The sequence below is a fragment of the Typha angustifolia genome, chromosome 1, assembly GCF_048772165.1.
Source record: "Typha angustifolia cultivar Huaian chromosome 1, ASM4877216v1, whole genome shotgun sequence".
NCBI lineage: Eukaryota > Viridiplantae > Streptophyta > Magnoliopsida > Poales > Typhaceae > Typha > Typha angustifolia.
In genome coordinates this window covers 5,135,746-5,156,333 of record NC_133239.1, presented here as the reverse complement: position 1 = coordinate 5,156,333, position 20,588 = coordinate 5,135,746, and the positions used below count along the sequence as shown (strand labels likewise).

General features: G+C 39.1%; 1 protein-coding gene across 1 annotated transcript; it reads right to left on the bottom strand.

The window, feature by feature from the left end:
- Positions 1-8,376: 8,376 nt before the first annotated feature.
- On the bottom strand, positions 8,377-14,850 carry LOC140767112 (elongator complex protein 3). The gene is made up of 9 exons (XM_073106904.1): positions 14,314-14,850; positions 13,708-13,777; positions 13,434-13,606; positions 13,072-13,246; positions 10,276-10,442; positions 9,672-9,891; positions 9,486-9,590; positions 9,001-9,153; positions 8,377-8,764 (listed from the first exon to the last, which is right to left on the bottom strand). The coding sequence occupies exons 1-9, from the start codon at positions 14,772-14,774 to the stop codon at positions 8,606-8,608; spliced, it is 1,683 nt and encodes a 560-aa protein (XP_072963005.1). The 5' UTR covers positions 14,775-14,850; the 3' UTR covers positions 8,377-8,605.
- Positions 14,851-20,588: the final 5,738 nt, after the last annotated feature.

Sequence of the window (20,588 nt, the reverse complement as noted above, 5' to 3'; positions counted from 1 at the left end):
TATTTATATTTTAAATATTAATATATTTAATAGTCAAAAATAATAATTTTTTTCTACATGGAAAATATTTTTTTAATAACCTTTGTAAACTGACATTATTTATAATATTAAAATTTTTACTCTTTTGTATGTTTCATTTCAGATTAAAACATGAGATATTACTAATGGTATATTAATTTTTCCCAAATTTCTTATTTTATTATTTTTTAAAAAGTTAATTAGGTTAATACATAGTTAAATAGTAATTTTATATTATTTTATCTATGAGTTAATATTTAACTTGATAAAATTAGTTTATTAATATTATACTTTTGAATTTTGATGTTATTAGTATATAAAAATTATTTTAATCTAAAATATATTTTTATATTTATATTTAAGTAGATAAAATTAAAATAATATTTAATATAAAAAATTTTAAATGCTTACTTTTATGAAATATTAAATTATTGGTATTTATACTATTTAAATTAAATTTTATTTATTTAGTATAAATAAAAAATATGATAAAAGAGAGAGTAGAGATGAGTAATGAATTATAATAAGATATTGATAAGATGTTTCAGAGTGGTGAGGTAAAAATGAATTATGATAAGTTGTTTAAAAGAGATAAGTGATAAATTATAAATTATAATAATATATTTAAGATGTTGTAGTCAAATCAAGCGTAAATTGGTGATTCAGTTAGGGTATAGTATAAGATATAATTTTGATAAATAGTATTTTAGAATAAGATGTATTCTAAAATAAGGATTTTTTTTATTTGTAAAGTGAACGGGGGCTAAGGTTCTACCCTAATTGGTGAGCTAACAGCTTATCGATAAATATAAGTTTACAATTATAGTAACTATGAGTTAGGTTAATTCTATCATCAGTAAGACTTTCCACCGCCTAATAAGATTGAATGATGCAATTTAATATGTTGAGTGGAAGTAAAGAATAGCACTCTATCGAAAGATTGGGAATATTCTTGTCATGTAAAGAAAGGCCTTGCAAATCCCTCCACCATCGGCAAAAGTAGAAAAACTAAAGTAGCTAAAACGGACCCTTGCAATAATTGGAGTGTAGTTAGCCTATTGGACTACAAAGCCTGCCCCCCTTAGCTTGTCTTGGTTCACTAAGCCATCCGTGTTCACCTTAATGGGTGGTAGCTCCTAGCAAATAAGCTGAGCAGGGGCGCTAGGTTTCGTGCATCCAACAAAGTAGTTCTCAATGTATTTTGAAGTTAAATTTAAGGATTAAGTCCAAACCTTTTCCAAGTCCTCCCTCTAATTATTATAGTTAATATTGCTACAACACTTTCAAATTTGCAAGAGGAGCACAACAATCAGGGTCTACAGCTAGGTTTTAGTCCATGGTCCGTTGGATGGTCAGTGCAAGGCCAGAAATTGGAACACAAGTTGCTTTTTTCAGGGGCATCAAAGACATACTCCCGGAAAAGCTCGGCTCATGGGAGGCTCTGACAGGAACAAAATTGTCAACCCCCTAGACTAGAAAGAAGGGGCGACCTAGTCTCCGTAAGTCATAAAGGTCAAGTTGGTGACCAACCGAAGTCGTAAAATGAATGGCACGAAGGTAGCTAAATTCAAGGGGAAGAAATAGACATGCCGTAAGGGAATCCAGGGCGAAAGAGAAAGATAAAGGAGTAAAGTCGGTCTCCGGTGGATGCCTCTGGGCCTGCAACGAGCTGTCTAATAGTTTAGTTGGGCCCAGGACTGCCTTCGTAAGGTCTAGTTCCAGAGCAAGGTCAAAGGTCAAGTGTCGGCTCAAGGAAAAGGGAGGAATCCGATAAGCCGCCTTGTTCTAGTCCTTTAGAAAATACCCTTCTTCTTCCATTTGAACCTTCCATTGATTGACTGATTGAGTTGCCTCGGTCGATGACCTAACTGAAGGTAGCCGATTTTTTAGTAAATGAAATCAGACGAAGAGCAGGCCCACTTACAGCAATGGTTACAATAAAAAAAGTAAGGAAAGAGATCTCCCCACAAAAGAATCTACTTATGATTACTCTATTCCCCTATCTCAAATCTCCTTCTTCTTCTTAATGTGGTCTCGCTCGCTTCTTTCTTCCTTTGCCTTTTTCACCCCTATTGAGTAGCCCTCCGGTAGGGAATAAAGCTAAACTAGGAAACTCTTTGGTCAACTTTATTTAGTTAATGGGTCATCAATCAGTACGAGTTGAACGAGATGAAGGAAGCTGCCGAGACTCCCTCATTCATTCTCTCATGTAATCCAATTGACCACTCATCCCTTTAGTTATTGGTTTCCATTCTTTGTCCGTAGGGGTAAGAAAAAAAAATGCTATAGCCCCGGAAGCCGACAAAGTCAATATTTACGTATGACTAAAGGAATTTTAAACATAGCAATTATGTATGACTAATTCTTTCCCTGAATGATCTTATGAAGAGCGAGAAGCTTGCTAACAAAAAAAGATGTCACGATCAAGACGAGCTTCAAAACTACAGGGCATGCGTTAGCACTATGACTTTGATGCTAGAGTTTGTTGGGCGTGGACCTGTAAAACCTATATCATTTTTTTTAGCCTGAATGGTGAATGGGCCACCCTTTCTTTGAACCTTGTCAATGATCGAATTTACAGATATGAACTGAGTGCCATTTGATGAGTAAGATCGAACAAGGGAGAGGGATATGGAAAGGATGAAGTAACGAAAGAGGAAGTCATTGCTAGTAGTAACGACATGTCACGATCCATTGATTCATATAGAATCCATGTCCTAAGTCTATCAAAAAACATTCTTTTCGCTAAGCGTATATAATAAAATAGAGTGAAAGGTCTCACCCCGAAACCAAGGGGTACTAACTAACAACTGAGTCCTCTCCGAACCACAGGAGATAGTTGCCCATCATACGGCTCACCAACTTCACTTGCCTCTAAGGGGAGCTCGCTCCGGGTAGGTCTAGATCACTTACAATACACGGCCAATCTCAGGGGTTAGGAGCGTTTGAAAGATGATTCTTTCTTTGTCGAGACGAAAAAGGAACCCATCTTTTCGACTAGAAAATGTGAGTCTGTTTTGTCCACTTTATCTATCCCCCTCTATCAAAATGATCAAAAAGGAAGGTGAGCTTGCTTCTTATTCCCGTGTTTGATCTTTTCCATCTCTACCCCGCTTCTATGTGGGCAGAGACCCTTGTAGAGAATGAAGAGGGGCCAAGGATCTTCCTCTCAAGAGTGCTTCTTGAGGTTCCACTCTCTTCCTTAAATAAGTAAGGCTTCGTTAGCATGGGCTGAGATGGGGATAAGGAGTTAGAATTGAAGCCCCCAACGTTTTAAGTCTTGGATGTCCGGTATAGGAAGCATCTCTTTGGTCTTATACTCCATCCATGGGCAAACATCTTTATGGTCTCACTTCAGTGCAGCCCGCTGAGGCCTTGTGCCTTTCTAGAGCGAACTCTTTATGAGTCTATGAGGGATCTGTAAAGGTGCTCCATTCACTGCGGCTTTTTCTTCACATTTGTCCTAGTATCTTGGAGGGCTAATTTCTTGGAGCGGACAATGAAGATTAGAATCTCCGTCAATAAGCATTGACCAAATGGACTTAGTCTTTAATCTTCAAAGTGATGGGGATTGCCCACCTTTGGGACAAAGTGTGAGGGCTAACCCTAATTAGTTCTTCGCTTAGACTTTCGGCTTTGCATTCTTGCTTAAAGATATGGGGCAATGGGATAGAAAATATCGCCAGGGCCATACTTGAATGGGACAAGAGACGTAGACGGGCTGCCACTGCATGCCTATTCCTATAATTTTTTTAAGTCCCGCATGGATATTTAGTAAACTATATATCAATATATAAGTATGTTCCCATGAAAGAGAACTAAAATATTTTCATATAAGCCTATTAAGATAAAATATTTTTTATATTTAACCAAATATGTTAGACTCACTCAGCTAGAAGTGATCATGGGGCCGAGTTCATGCCAGGCTTTCCAGGCTGACCGGGCTTAAGAATTTGCTCACAGCCCAACCTATCAATTCCTCTGGTTGAGCCAAGCTGGGTTCGAGCTATACTAAATATTGTATTCTGTTATTGCCGTCGGGCGTAACTAGTTAGGTTTAAAGCATATTTGGTATCATATACCCTCGGAGATTATAAAGCATATTTTGATATATACTCTCGACCTCGGGCAAAGGGTCGCCACCCTCTCCCCCTTTTAATTTCCCTCTCCTCTTCCTTTTCTCCTAACATTCCCACCCCTACCAAGCCCTCCCTCACCCTCTAACAACTAACAATATTCCCTCTTTCTGTGACCACAGCTGGTGAAGCCCCCCATCGTCAGTAAGTTTTCCCCTCACTCCACCCCCCCCCCCCCCCCCCTCACAATCATCTTTTCTTTTTGGCATCTAGAGTAGCAGAAAGGGTCGATTAGTCTAACGACGATGGTCAATCTGCCGACCTAGGCAGCTGGTGAGCTTGGTGAAGCTGTGGACCTCATCTAGAGCCTATTCTATTTCTCTGACGAGACTCGGAGGAGCACCTTGGTGGGTGCCCTGTCTTGCACCATTGGTAATGGGGCCTAGGTATTCTCTAAAATTGATATGAGGATAAGCTATCATCAGCTCTAAATTAGGGAATAGGATGTGCAGAAGACAACGTCTCAATCGCGGCGGCATGGTCACTTCAAATTCTTGGTGATGCCTTTCAGTTTGACCATTGTGTCAGCCATTTTCATGAATTTGATGAATAGGGTTATTCACCCTTTCTTGGATTCTTTTGTGGTGGTGTTTATTGATAGCATGCTAGTTTATTTTTCCGATGAGTAGAAGCATGAGCAACATCTTTGATTGGTGTTGCAGACTTTGAGAGAAGAACATATTTTTCTAAATTCTCAAAATGTGAGTTTTGGTCAAAGGAGGTGGTTTTACTAGGCCATGTTGTCTTAGGGTATGGCATCCGAGTGGACCAATCGAAGATTGCGATAGTGATAGAGTGGTAGCGGCCAACAATCTTAGAGTGGAAGTGGTTCTAGGTGTATTGTGATGCATCCATCTATGGCTTGGGATGTGTGCTCATGTAAGATAGGAGGGTAGTGGCTTATGCTTCGCAATAGTTAAAAAAACTACGAGAAGAACTACCATACTCATGATTTGGAGTTAATCATTTTCATTTTTGCCCTCAAAATTTGGTGACACCATCTTTATAGGGAGAAATGCGAAATCTATTCAAATCATAAGTGTAATAACCAATATCTAAAAATTAAATAATAACAATAATAATAATAATAATATATAATATATAATAAAAATAAAATTAAAAAAACTATTATGGGTATGACATGGCCGGCCGATCAACCTCGTGCCCATGCAATTGCATGCGGCATTGGGGTGCCACGCACCCCCTAGCACCACTGTCACAGCCAATCGGATTATGACTGGACTATAAATGATTTTGGTAGTTGAGACTTAATATATGTATTTTTGAATGACATGATAGTAGGTTTAGTTTAGAAGTTGCTAATTATATGAATATGATTAGTTGAAAAAAATGATAATGAAATGAATTATATAAGGTGATGATAGTTACTAAGTTGATAGCTTCTTGACATATATTGTATCATAGTGAAAATATATTTTGATTATTAGTTTAGTTTTGAGTGTTGATTTAGAGGATAAAAATATTATAGCATGTCAATCGTGTGTTTTGGGTGATGAATTTTAGTTACAAATATACAGACTTATTTTTATTATGATTATTAGGTAATATTAATGGTGCTACAGAAGAATTTTGGTGATGTTTTAATAAATTGTTTAGTATATATGGTGGATTTTGTATAGAGGATGTGATATACTATTAAGTCGGGATTATTTAGGAAGTATGAAGTTTAAGTGATTTAATTAAAAATGAGATATGTTGATTTTTTATCATAGTCGTTAAATTGAGATATTATGTGCTTTGACATGTTAGTTATTTTGAGGGTACTAATTAGATAGATAACTCGTAGAGTTATTGATAGAGCCTATAGATATGATCATTTATTATGATTGATAGATTATTTAAAAATTGGATAAATGGCTTCATAAGATGGCAATGAAGGGAATACAAACAACTATAATCTTTCATATAAAGTGTATTGATAGATGTTTATTATATTGCTAGACAATAAATATATAGTGATGTATAGAAAGTGACTGTTTTGGTATTTATATAATCTTTGACGTACGTGTTAAATTATAATCAGAAGTTATTAAGTGAGCTTTTTGAATGATGAGATTGATCTTAATAATTGTAATGACTCACAGGTTCACATTTGAGTTTTAAGATAAAGATATCTAATTGGGAAATGATGATTACAGGATTGATAATTCTATTATAGTTTGTGAAATTTCAATTTTTAATGAATTACAAAATTGAGAATGTGAGTTGATTTAAAATAAAAGAGAAGATATGTTACTGAGGTTAATAATTATTATTATTCTTGGGCAACTTGTTATCCATATGAATAAATTGGTTTCAACTGTTTTATCAGCAGATCAGATCATAATAGTATGAATAATTCAGGATATTAATATTAGTAGCTTATTAGTTCATGGATAGTATTTTTATGGATTTATCTAAATTGTGTGTATGTATTTGTAAAGATTAGTATTATAGATTAATAAATACTGGAATTTCTATTAGTTGCCTAATGTATATTGATGTTATTGAGTATATGTTAATATGCATTGTATACGGATTGATATTATGAATAGGGTGCTATATTAAAATGTTATTAAAAAGATTGTTGAATTATTTGGCAGTATCATGATTGAGTTGATCGTGATTGGATTGGAACTATATGAATCAATAAATAAATAGTTTGGATACGGAAAACAAATCGATAGAAATAGCACTATAAATTTTTATAATGTATATTTCTTGAGATAGTTTGAATTTAACCATTTAGATATTAAAAAATGAGAAGGCTACATAAATATTGGTTAATGTTACAATATGATTAAAATTGATAGGTTAGATTTGATAAGTTGTATGTTATTTTGAAGAATGTATTATAAACATAAACTGTGATTTAGTAGTCTTATACAAATAGTTGTGATCTCTTATACTGATTTATTTAGTAAATTATATAATAGCTTTAAGTATATAAGTAGTGTATCTTTCGATTTGGATAAGAGAATTTTCATTAATTTATAGGATCAAAATAATTTTGAAGTATTTGATAATAAGAGTGGCTATTAGTGAGAGTAGGGATAAGTGAGAAATACATTTAGGAAAAGAAATTAGATATAGTATTTTGCTTATTTCGTGGTATAGTATATATTTACCATTTTACCCTGTATTAGTGATAATATTGATGGATAATTGTTTGAGCATTTTTAGGTATTAGAGTATACATCCAGTAGATTGGAGATATTTTATTTAAATATGTTGTATTATATTATCATAGGTGATCATGGCATTACATTATTGGAGTTGGTAAAAGACTATGACTAGACTATCAACTACCACTTGAGATAAGCTAATGTTATAACCCCATGCTAACCCCGCACTCGATGTGCAGGGTAATATCTTGCACTGGGTAGGTATGCGAGGCTGCTTTGAAGAAGAGAGAGAGAGAAGAGATAGCAACTGTAGCTGATATGACTAAATTTATGATTAGTAATTATGTGTTCTCATCTCAAAGGGTAAAATGGTAATTTTAAATCATTAATAAATAATTTTAAGAAAGTTGTATGTAATAAGATGAGAGAAAATATTGAATTAATATACTAGAATAAGATAAGATGTTAATATTTACTACACAATAATAAGGAGATTTATTCTAAACTAAGCCTATTCCTATTCCATAAGTGAACGGGGGTGTAATCCCCATGCTACGCCCACAAGAGGAAAATCCCTTGCAGGAGACACATGGCGAATCGTCCCCTTGCAGGAGACACATGGCGAATCGTCGTGTTACAACTGTGTGTGCGCATGAATTTTAAACAATAGATCATCAGCTTTCCTTTGAGCCCATTGCTACTCATTTCACACTTGTAGCTATGTCCCTTATAATCCATACAAAGAGTTTGAGCTATACTTCAGTTATAGCAATACAAGATTCTTCGCAATTTGTTGAGCCAAGATTAGCTACCTTGCGGAGAAGAAAGGGTGCCCACCCATACGCCTAGCAAACGCAAACGGTTGTCATGACAAATTGCTTAGATGTGGAATATTTATGAGGCTGTTAGCTTATGTCTAGTTTGTGTTTACTATTTTCCCTTACAAAAATAGTCTACAGTAGTCATGTTTGACTTCCCGTATATCCCTAGTATCAGGAACGGTGACTTGGAAAAAGATTTGTATTTCTGGTGGTAGATTAAAATTTGGTACCTAAATGTAGAAAATTATTTCTATGTAAAGCATGCCAAGTAGATGGTATCACTAAAAAGCAATCATATCATTACTTTATGAAGGCTCACAAATAATATACTCTTTTGCTGTAGTTCTTCACAACATCCGAACCTCAGATAAACAAACATGGAGAATTGCCATATTATTGCTACAACTATTACAAAATTGCAGATGATTTCAGCTTTTAAATATTAATGATACATTAAGCCTCCTTGCTGAAATCATATGGTGGGGAACAGAAGAACCTAAGAATATTACATCAAATGCTTCACCATGTATGGACCCTCAAGTTCATACCCCAGTTTACGGTAATAATGGCGTGTACCGACACCTGAAATTACAGCTATTTTTTTGGACCGATGCTCTCTCAGAGCAATACGCTCTGCTTCTTCCATCAACAATGTCCCATAACCCTGTATATGATGGGTTAAGTCAACAGTATGTAAATATGAATAAGTAATGCCCATTTATATGCTGCTAAAGCCACAATATGCACAAGCACCGTCTGACCTCCATGTAAATTCTATCACACTTTTATATGCAAAAGTACATCAGTCGTATGTAAAGGGTTCTGAATTTCTATGACAGTATGCTAAGTTAAAAATGATGATAAAAGGACACCTCGAGAGATAGTAAAAAGATCAATTACCTGGTGTTGCAACTTATCTGAATCGCGTCCATGCACAGGAACTGCAGTTCCATAAACATGAAGTTCACGAACAATTGAGCATCTCCCTACAAGTTCTGGGCATGTAGTGTTACGGCCACATTTACGCAAGCGTAGCAGTCCAACAAGAATATCCTGAAAAGGATGTGAAATTTGATTAGGGAAAAATGTGGTCCAGGAAAAGTACTTCTACATGAAAATGTTGTATTGATTCATCATCATATTGAAAGACTACAAAATAAGAGGTTACTGAAAAGTTTGAATTAATAGAGGAGAATATCAAATGTGAAGCACCAAATTGATCTGGGAAGAAACAACTAAGTGCCAGAAATAGAAAACCCCAATTTTCTATAGCTACATCCAGAAGAAATTCAGAAATATACTAGCATTTTATAGATAAAAATAGTATAGTATCTATAATCCTACCCCTACCAGAGAACTTACAGCAACTAAGTTTCATTAGCTACCTGGCGTGTATCTTCATATGAAAGAAAAGTCTCCCAGCCCTCATTTGCAGCATAATCACGCCGTACAAGTTCTACTTCTTCAGGCTTGATTTTGTGGTGAATGTCCTGAATACATTAAACACACAATTTAAGAGGAAACCATCAAATTTCTGTATTAGTAACAAAAGTCACCGAACATCTAGAAACCTGGATTCCAGCTTCACGTGTTCTAACATCTCGGCATTTTAAGCCCAAATCTTCCATGCGAGCTAAAGCAAGCTCACGAAGATTGCCTTTCTCAACTCCAGAAGTGACGAGAGGCATAGGGATATCTCTTTGGACTCTATAGACACGTGTCCAAGGTGGCACCATGGATAGAATTCTTGCAACGATGTCTACCAGGAGCTCAGGTGGATAATTTCTATACCTGCAAAAAAAAAAATATATATATATATATATAAGCACTAGCATATGTAATCCAGCAAGAAAGAGGGAAAGATGCCTAAGACAGCCAGCAATTCAATAAATTGCAAAAGAAAGAATATAAGTACTTGCTGATCATTTTTCAATGTCTACGATTCAAAAGAAAAAAAAAGTTAATAGTTTGAACAGGATCAATTTTCAGAAAAAATGAGTTGAAAAGTAAAAAAAGAAAAACTCAAATATATTAACAGAAAGTGAATTCTTAACTGAGGACCATCACCATCTTTCTATATAAGAAAAAACATAGTTCAACAGAGGAGCTTAAATTATATGATCGGACATCCTTTAATAAAAGGAAATAGAAAGTGCAAGAAGGGAGCGGTTATACCTGCCAGTTTTCCAGAGCTCATAAAGACCTGTTCCACGAATTACAAGAGTTGGATAAATTTTAAGACCATCTGCTCGAAAAGCTGGGCTCTCAAAAAATTCCCGGAAACTTTCCAAATCTCGTTCCACTCCAACATTTGGAAGATCTGGCATCATGTGTGCAACAACCTAGAAATCAACCATGAAAGATTACTTCAAGACAAACACATTAGAGTAGCAAAGCTGCCTAAATTGTATAAGAAAATAAATGATAAAGAACTTACAAGAGAATAACAATCAATATTCAATAGATAATTTGTAAAATTGGTATCTTCCTTCAGTGAGCAACACTTAACATTAGTCTAGCAAGTTATACATTTAGAAGTACAAAAAGTCTCCTGCACAGACATCCCCAATAATCTTATACTCCTCAGAAAAATATGATTCCAAGAGAATTGTTCAAGCTCTTTACAGATGAGAAAGCAGTTAGAAAAAAAAGATTTTTATCTTTTAGAAGGAAAAGGAAAAAAATTCTACTTAAATTTGATTTTGCCTCAAGACTCACAAGTGATGGTGTTTCACTCAATATACAAAGATTCAGTCCATGGATGTACATGGTAACACAGAACAATGCATGGTGGGGCTAATTTGAAGTCAATGACTTCTTAATTATCTTAGGCCCTACGTCAAATTTTAGGGTTTAGGCCTCAGACATAACTGTATGAAGTGGAAGATGGCGTTCATGCACTGAGAACTAAGAAGGCATACAAACAGGTCACTAGTATTTGATAGTCATCATAGTCGCGTCCTCTGACAAATATTCAAATGAATGATCAACTCATTTCTTTCATTAGGTTTCATAGTAATGTCACTTGATATTAGAGATTGTTCGTTCTAATCTAAAAATTTGAATTTTGTATATGTTTGTTAATGAGAGATGGGAAGATAGGGACAGAATAGTGCCTAGGTACTAGGTGGACATCTAGAAGTCATGGTGGCTTCAAAATTAGTGCCACAAGAAGTATAATGATCAATTTGAGAGTTTAACTTAATGTACTAAACCTTTAAACCTCTAGTAATGAGCAAGGGTCTCAATCTAGCTCGTCCGCTTGCGAGCTGCTCAAGCTTGGCTCAACTAAAGCTCAACTCAAGCTCTAAATGAGCAAAGCTCGAGCACAAAATTTGAGTTCATTTATTAAACAAGTCGAGCTCTGATACGATCCGATTATGTGGATTAAGTCAGTCAAATCAAATCGAGTCAAGTTATTTAGTTAGATTTGTATATTGTTTTGAATTTCAAATAAAGCGAATAACCCGTACGTAGATCCAATCCGCTATGACTTTACTCCTACAAATAAGAGTAATCACGCGTTGATTACTATCATGGAATGATCATTGAGTTAAGTTATTTTTATTATCTTATCTTTATCGTTTACTGCAACCGTTAGATTATCCTTATCTTTTTAGGAGTGGATCGTAATCGTAGAACCCTTCCAAACTTCCAAACCCTAGCCACCATTTTCCTCCACCATCCACCTTACTTTACAGTCATCAGCCACCGCCCAACGACCGCCGCAAAATCAGATATTTACTGATCTACCATATTCTGACATTCCTCCATTATTTTATTTTTAACCTTTTATCCCAACTTCGGATTTGTGTGAAATCAAATCCATTAAATTAGTAACTTTTGAGGCTACCACTACAAATATCTTATAATTTTTTTACGTTCAGATCTGGTTCGTAACAAGCTTGAGCCGGCCTAGTTCCAACATGACTCGAGCTCGATCCAAGCCAAGCCAAAGCTAGCTTGCTCGAGCTCACAGACTATTTACATTCCTATTTCTGAGCTGATCTAAAGTTGTTAAGCTTTCTAGAATGCCCACTAGTTGGTCCATCTTAAGCCCCTTTTCTATTCATGAACTTGTCCATTAGTTACCTAACCATCAAAACATTTCCAAGATTTATAGTGCACTTTTCCAACGAGAACCAACTCACAATGCTTGGTATTCCACTAAAGAAAGCTCATTCATATGGAGATAACAAGATAATGTAAAAGAGTCTTAAACTTCAAGAAAGAGAATATATCTTCACCCTAGCTATTCTAGATTCTAGAATATTATTTGAAGGGCAAGGTATAAGAGTTTCTTCTACTCTTATTATCCCAGTGATGCCCTTTATAAAAATTCTCAAACAGATCAACAAAATTCCTTCTTGACACTTTAATTTTGTATCTAACCTATTCAATGACAGGAATGTTAAAACACTAAAGGGCAACAACGTCTGGTGGAGGACAAGGAAGAGGATGTTGTAGTTCTCTATTACCGCTAGAGGGCGACGACGAAGCAATGCGGCTTGACCCATATCAAAATTTGATCCCAAAGAAAGGGGCTTAGAAGGCAATCACCATGAACTCTAGAATTTTGGTGTTCTTTTTACCAGCATCTGTAATTTATATCAGTGATCTATATGATTGAGTATTTTTGTGAATTGTGGATTACTGTAGCCACCATCTCTTGTTAAGGGACGATGAGGCCTCTTGTTGCCTCATCCACTCCATTGATAATGTCTCTATCCTTCTCCCTCACACATCTGCTATCTACTTCCTACCTCTCCTCTTTCCCGATTACTGATTTTGCCAAACATCTAAAATTAAGTGGTTAGTTTAAAAATAAGTTCCTAAAGTAATCACTTGAATGATAATCTAAAATGTGTAATTTTTTAAATGCTCTGGATGTAAATCCAGAGCATCAAAACAGGCCCTAAGATAGCTGATTTATCTAAAGTATCTTGAAATGTATGCTACAGGAATATGCACCTTAAAACCAGCATCTTTTGCTAAACAAAAGCAATCGGCAACAGCAGCTACTGTGTGACCTCTATTTGTATCACGGGCAACATCTTCATATATGCTTTGAACTCCTATCTCCAGTCGGGTACAACCATAAGATAACATTTGTCGCAAATGAGGCCCAAGACAGTAATCAGGTCTCCTGAAGTTTACAACAACAAAAAAAGTAGCTCAGTCTAGTTCTTGAGAACTTATGGGAGAATAAATAAATAAATAAATAGTTCAAGGTTTTCCATGAAGTTTGTTAAAACTGACAATATTTGGATATTACTACATCCAATCTTTAACTTTCTTTAAAATATTAGACCCGGAATCAATTAGATACTTACGTCTCAATTGTCATGCCAATACATTTGACGGCACTATGCTCTGAATAACAAACAGCTTCCTCAACATTTGCAGAAGTATGTCCTGATAGAGCATCATGAAGATTTCTAATAAAATAATCACGGTAATCAGCAGGCAATGACATGAAAGTTCCCCCCATCAAGATAAACTCAACCTGTGAAAAAATTTCCGGTAACAATTAGATACTATATCAAGTATATAAATGGTTTCATGCTCAAAACATGTTAAAACAAGTGCTTTGGTTGAAAGACAAACCTTATCCACACTATGACCTAGTCTTTTCAACTGATCAATTCTGCTTCTGGCTTGGACATATGGATTGTACCTATTACCATAACAAACAAATACGAGTTCCTCACAATAGCTCAACGAGATCTTGAGAGAAATCGCAAAAAGTGGACATAAGTATATAATAGAGAGGTCAATGAGATATTGCGGACCAACTATCACAAATCTAGGTCTTCTGATAGGGATTTTTTCCTCTTTCCTTCCAAAGATGCACTGACTACCTTTATAGGAAGCCAAAAATCAAGCCACAATCCTAATACCCTTGCTAACATCTTTATTCCCTGTTTCCCTATGCCCAACTATTGACAAAATACAATTTTTCCTCCATCCTTTTACAGATTTCCCAGAACGTCACAGTCTATGAAATCAATTACAAACAGAATGACAACAAAATTAACCAAAATCAAAAGAATCTAATTAACCAACTATCGTCAAGATATAGTTTTCATATGCCCAACGACTGTCAAGATGCAAGTTTCCTCCGTGGACAGAGAGTCATTCAGCAACTGCACCACCGAATCGGGAAAAAAAAAAGAAAAAAAATGAAGAAGGCAAGAGAACAAAAAAACTCACCTGGCTCGGATAGCTCTCATACTAGTAGGCTCATACCCCGTATAAGACTGCGTACTGTACTCGAAATCCGAATCCGGTCCGCCAGGGCAATACACACATATATTGCCTGTCGTCGCAATATGTGGGCACCTATGCGGCTTTGACATAACGGCGACGACGGCGATACCCGACGCGGTGCGGACCGGCTTCGCCCGTAGCTTCGGGAGCAGCGCCTCGCGGTCGGCGTCGGGCACGGCGGCAATCATCTCAACGAGCTTGGGGGCGCGGGCGAGGCCGTACTTGCGGCACGCGGCGGACTTGAGGGCGTTGAGATCGACGTCCTCGCCGCGGCGAGAGAGATCGGCCATGGCGGAGACGATCTCGGCGATGGCGCGTACGCGGGCCTCCTCATCGGAGAGGTTGGGAGGGAGGGCGACTCCGCCGCGACCAGGGTTCGGTTTCTTGCGCGGCTGGGCCGCCATGAGAGTTGTAATTGGGAGGCTTTTGCTCGAGAGAGACGGAGGTTTTAGGAGGTTTTGGTGACCTAATAAGGTCTTGCCGACTTGGGGTTTGGAGGAGAAGAGATGGGTGGGTTTACGGGTTGGGTCTGAGAAAGCCTCATTAGTCCGAACTTTTGGGACCCGATTCAGCTTCGGCTCGAGTCAGACTTGGCTGAAATTAGATTGGGCTTTGATTGAGTTAGACCTCCTCCGACCAAGTCTCATCTCTTTCCCTTCCACCCCAACAATTGGAGCTTTTGGGCAGTTGAATCCTCTCCCCAAAAATAATCACCCAGCAAAATTAGCAGAGCTGACCAATCTCCGAGTTAAGAGATGGCGGAAGGTCATGCTCCACTGGTCCCTGCTGGGGGAGAGGATGTGTTGCTTAAGAGGGCAGGGGGTTGTCCAAGTCAATGAAATCATCGAATAAAGAGCAAGGAAAGCGTGAGACGCCACTACCTCACCAGATGGCTAGGCTATCGTGGGCCTCGGTGATCTCAGGCAAACAGCAAGAAGAAAGGGTGGATGGAAAAATTCATGAGGAGATCCTTAATAGGCTCGAGGACCAACTGGAAGACTGCGTGGTGGTGGATCCAACGGTGTTGGCAAGGTGCCGGGCGAAATGGCAACTATCCCTATTTGGCAGGTTCCTAAGTAAGGCAATCCTCCTACCAAGATTGGAAATGATACTATCATCAAGATATAGTTTTGATCTCTTCCGATTCTCAGATTTGGACTATATCTAGCACAGAAATTTATAATAAGATCTCGAAATATGTCGTCATTGGATTGCTGTGAAATTTTGATATATGGTAGCCCCAGAAAAGAGCTTTCCAACAAATTAAGTTTCAGACGAGTCAGATGTGGGGATCTCGAGATATCGTTCGATTAGTAGACAAATATTAGGGTGATCTGATCAGGATCCCTAGATAGAGGCACGAGATCCGAGATAGTGGTGATTGGTGGAGAACCGGCGTTAATGGGGTGGCACTAGTGAAAAGTGGTGGTGAAAGGGTTATGATTGATGGAAGGGTTAGGACAAGTGTTGGATAGATTGGAAGAAGGGGGAGAAGAGTGCTGCCCCTAAGGCTCTAGGGTGATTGGCCGGTCGAGGAAGGTTAGAAGCGGCGTCACTGGGGATTGAGATAACGAGAGCGAAGAAGACGAAAGAGGCAAGGCAAAACTCAATTCTTCAATAATGACTCCCTGGTTGCCATCCACATGCTTTAGAGGCTAACTAAACAATTCAAAATTAACCATAAACAATATATTTTCGCCGACCGCGTTCGAACGTGCCCAATCGCGTTCGAACACACTGAGTTCGCTCTTCTCTAGATTTGCGAACACAATACTAGCGTTCGAATGCGTGACCGAACGTGCCTATTTTTCACTTCTCTGGATTTGTGAACGCGATGCAAGCGTTCACAGAACGTTCGAACGCACAATGCACACTCTCACAACCACGTTCACAATCGCATTCATAATTGCTTCGAACTCACTCCACCCGCGTTCAAACGCGACTTACAGAAAACTTATTTTCTTAAAAATTAAACATTAAAACAAGAAACAAAGACACTCCTAAAATGTATTCATGTTCAAGACGACATTAGTGAAGTTCGAATCGTATCAGAAAATGATGCTGGCGAGACTATGGAACAAAATTGACGGCTTCTCAGTATCGGACATGGTAGAAGGATTCTATGTTTTTCAGTTTGAGAAGGTGAAGGATATGCTTACATTCTCACCAATGGCCCGTGGACATTGGGGAGGAAAGTGCTCAATCTTATCAAATGAAGAGATGACTTCCGGCCATCACCGAAGGCCTTCACGGTAGCTCTAGTGTGGATCCAACTACTGAACTTGCCTAAAGAGTATTAGGAGATAGAATCATTGGTCCCGATTGTGGCATTCTCTAGGAAACCTCTATGAGTTGACGAGACTACTCTTGACCATACCCGCAGCAGATTTGTTAGGGTGTGTGTTGAGATTGATCTCAATAAGCCTCTCAAGCATACGGTATGGCTGGGTTTGATAGCCAACAATCTGGAGCAAATGGTAGTTTATGAAGATATGCCGGTATTTTGCTTCAAGTGTAGCAGGTTGGGCCACGTCATCTCACTATGCCTCGAATAGTAGGCCAAAACATACCAAGGTTATGACGAAGGATCTTGCAAAGGGAAGGCTAAAGAGAATAAACAATCGGAACCGTCGCAGCAGGAAAGGCGGAGCATAAAGGGCCTATCCACCTATGGCCCATGGATGAAAGTACAAACGGAGGAATATGATGGGGAACAACTAGCAGCGTAGACAGAATCCTAATTTGTACTGTGTGCATGAAGCTCAGGCAAAACCCCCCAACATGGTAAAGATAGGAAGGTCATGGAAAGCCAAGAATGAAAGTAGACAGACTAGGCAATACCCTCACACAAAGAGCAAACCAAGAGTAGCAGCTGGGGCAAGGGTCCCAGTGGAGATAATACGAGAAGGCCAGAAACTTGCCATGAGCAAGGAGGGAAGCCAGAGGACTGCCAACCATAGCATCAAGTAAGCCTCAGCTATAGCAGAAAAAAAGGAAGGAAGTGGTGTAGTTGGCTGGGGGAGAAGTCAGTACCAAGGAGAAAGGAGAGGCGACGAAGGCCCCTTATACCAAAATGGAGAAGAAGAGATCAGACCCGAACCCCGAGATGAAGAGAAAGGACTTTAGGCCCCTGTGAACGGATGAGGCTATCCAATTAACTCAGGAGGAACATGAAGTGACAGCAGTCCAAAAGGAAGGAAGTGATGGCATGTTTATGTATGAGAGGGAGACTTTGTATGGGCCTGTCGACATCACGGGTTGCTAAGCGTCTGGTGTTAAAGTGAACACCACAACACGAACGATTGCATTTAGCAACCAACTTACTGTTGTGGTGGAAGGCTTGGTTATTCACCTTGGAGATGGGCGGGCTAAACAAAGCAGAACTACTTTTGTTAAAACAATGAAACCACCTAAACCAAGTGAGAGTGAGACAGAGATTAAGTGATTATTTTATTTCTAAAAAAGGATAATCAATCTTTTAACAAGAAGTTTCTCTCTGAAAGGAGCCTACCCAAAGGAGATTGTGCATAATGACATTGCCTCGACAAGTACAAGCTCATTGCGTGAGGGAAAAAAGAACCCACCAGGAGCACACATGGAGGCTATTAATCAGCTCAAGCAAAACATATGCCGTGGACGAGACAAGGAGGACGTGGAAGAAATGGACCAGAACAACCACGATAAGCAGGCACTTGTCATGTATGGAGATGTGGCGCAGGAAAATATGGTGATGGAAAAGCCCTAGGAGGAGGGCCTATTAGTGACGAAAGGAGGAAGAACTGTATGATGCAGTAGTTACCACCTATCCTATATAATTTAGTGATAAGTGCACTTATGTGGAACTGTAGGGGGGCGCTCAAAAAATACGTCCTCGATAGGTGTAAGGACCTAAATAGAGAACATAAGCTTGATTTCATCATGTTGCTGGAATCACATGTGAGCTGGATTAAAGCCATGTAGGTGGCGAGAGCAATGGGCAGGGCTTGGAACTTCTTTTGTGTTCCGACAGTGGGGGCCTCAAGAGGTATGGTCATCCTATGGAAGAACCAAATGGACTGGGTTGATGTTATGTTGGTATCTAGACAGGCGGCGCACCTTGTGGTCTTGCCAGGAGAAGGAACAACGTGAATACTCTTGATAGTTTATGCGAGTAATCATCTCCAGGAGCAAAGAAGATTTGGAGTGAGCTACAAGATTTCTGCCCGCATGACATGCCTTGAATGGTGGCGGGGGATTTCAACACTTCTCTCTCGGTGGATGACAAGAAGAGTGCTCTGCTGGTGTCCTTGGATGCTAAGGCCAAATCCTTTAAAGCCATAGTAGAACAACTAGGGCTATGCGACTTGGGATTTCAAGGTCTGTCATTCACTTGGTGCAACAACCGGCCTGAACCGGATAGGATATGGGTAAGGCTAAACATGATGCTTGAGAACCCGACCTGTCTCAGCCTCTTCCATAACTACTCGGTGGTTCACCTAGATCGTACGGCATCGAATCATGCCCCACTACTCATAAAAGGGATGGATGAAAGGCTCCGTGGGGCGAAACCATTCAGGTTCGAATGACTCTGGATAGAGTACGAAGATTGTGGAGCTGTTTTGGAGAAGATTTGGATAAAGCCAAATCAAGGAGGACCCATGCATGCATTCTCTCATAAAGTGATAGCTTCTCGGCGCAACTTGACTAGCTGGAGCAGGAGTTGTATTGGAGATATCGAGAGCAAGCTATGTGCAACTAAGGAAAAGGTGAGGAGCTTGAGAGAATAGATGTTGAGAGGGGTCTCACTCTGGAGGAGGCGGGGAGCCTAAGAGGCCTCTACAACCTGAAAATTATACTGAGCAGACAAATTAACCTGAAATGACTACAGCGGTCGCGGGTGCAATGGATACGTGACAATGATAGTAATACAAGATTCGTTCACCTGACTACATCTATAGGAAGAAAGCAAAACAAAATCTCAGGTATCACCAATGCGGATGGTGTGTGGGTACAGGGGCTGAGGGCGGTGGCAAACTGCTTCCCGAAATCCTTCAGCCAACTCTAGGGGTTGGATTATCTTGTGGAGTCCTTGAGGGTTGATTAAGACTCCATTCCACCACTCCCTACCCTATGTGAGCATGAGGCATCAACCTTGGTAGCACCGGTTACAATGGACGAAATTAAAGCTGCGTTATGGAGCATGTCAAATGGTAAGGCTCCAGGGCCTGACAGGTTACAAAAGGAGGTGTTTGTGAACTATTGGAGCTCTATGGGCCGAAGCTTATGTGGAGAAGTGGAACACTTCTTCAAAAATAGAACGATACCAACCAGATGGGGACACACCTATGTAACTCTCATACAAAGAAGGACAATCTGACGATGGTTAAGGATTTTTGACCAATTCCACTCTGTAATGTGGTGTATAAGATTATTGCAAAAGTATTGGTGCAATAATTGAAGTCGGTCCTGCCAAACCTGGTGAGTGAAGAGCAAGCAGCGTTCGTAGCCGACTGGAGCATCCGAGACAATATCCTCACAGTCCAAGAGCTCGTGCACTCAATGAATAAAGGCCGACAATCTATCATGCTGGCGAAAGTTGATATGGAGAAAGCTTATGACCGAGTGGCATGGAAGGCAATGATGGAAATGCTAATTCGAATGAAGTTCTCGGAGAAATGGTGTAGATGGATCCGAGCGTGTATCCAATCACCTAGCTTTGGGCTACTTAAATAACACCCCGACAAAATGGATCTCACCGAGAAGAGGACTAAGGCAAGGGGACCTGCTGTCCGCTTACCTTTTCATTCTGGTTTCGCAAGTCCTATCTACGATGCTGAACGAGGGGGTGTCGAGCGAGAGGTTGACTGGCTACCATGTTGGTGGAGACTAAGTCTCGCATCTCCTCTATGCGGACGATCTCTTTCTAGTGGTCAAAACTGGGAAGAGAATTGTTAATGCTTGGATGAGAGTGTTGAATGGATATGCAAACCTCACCAACTAGCGAATTAACCAAGAGAAGCCTGAAATGTTCCTTCCTACCAAGATGCAGATGGAAACCAAAGAAGAGTTGCGAAGCCAACTGGGGTTCTGGCTAGCCTCACTACCTCTGGTTTAACTAGGCATCAAGATTGCCAGACAACGCATACCAGTGCTAGGACATTTGGGATCTGATTGAGCATGTCCAAGGTAAACTCGCAAGATAGAAGAGGAGCTCGTTATCCCTCGCAAGCCACCTCACC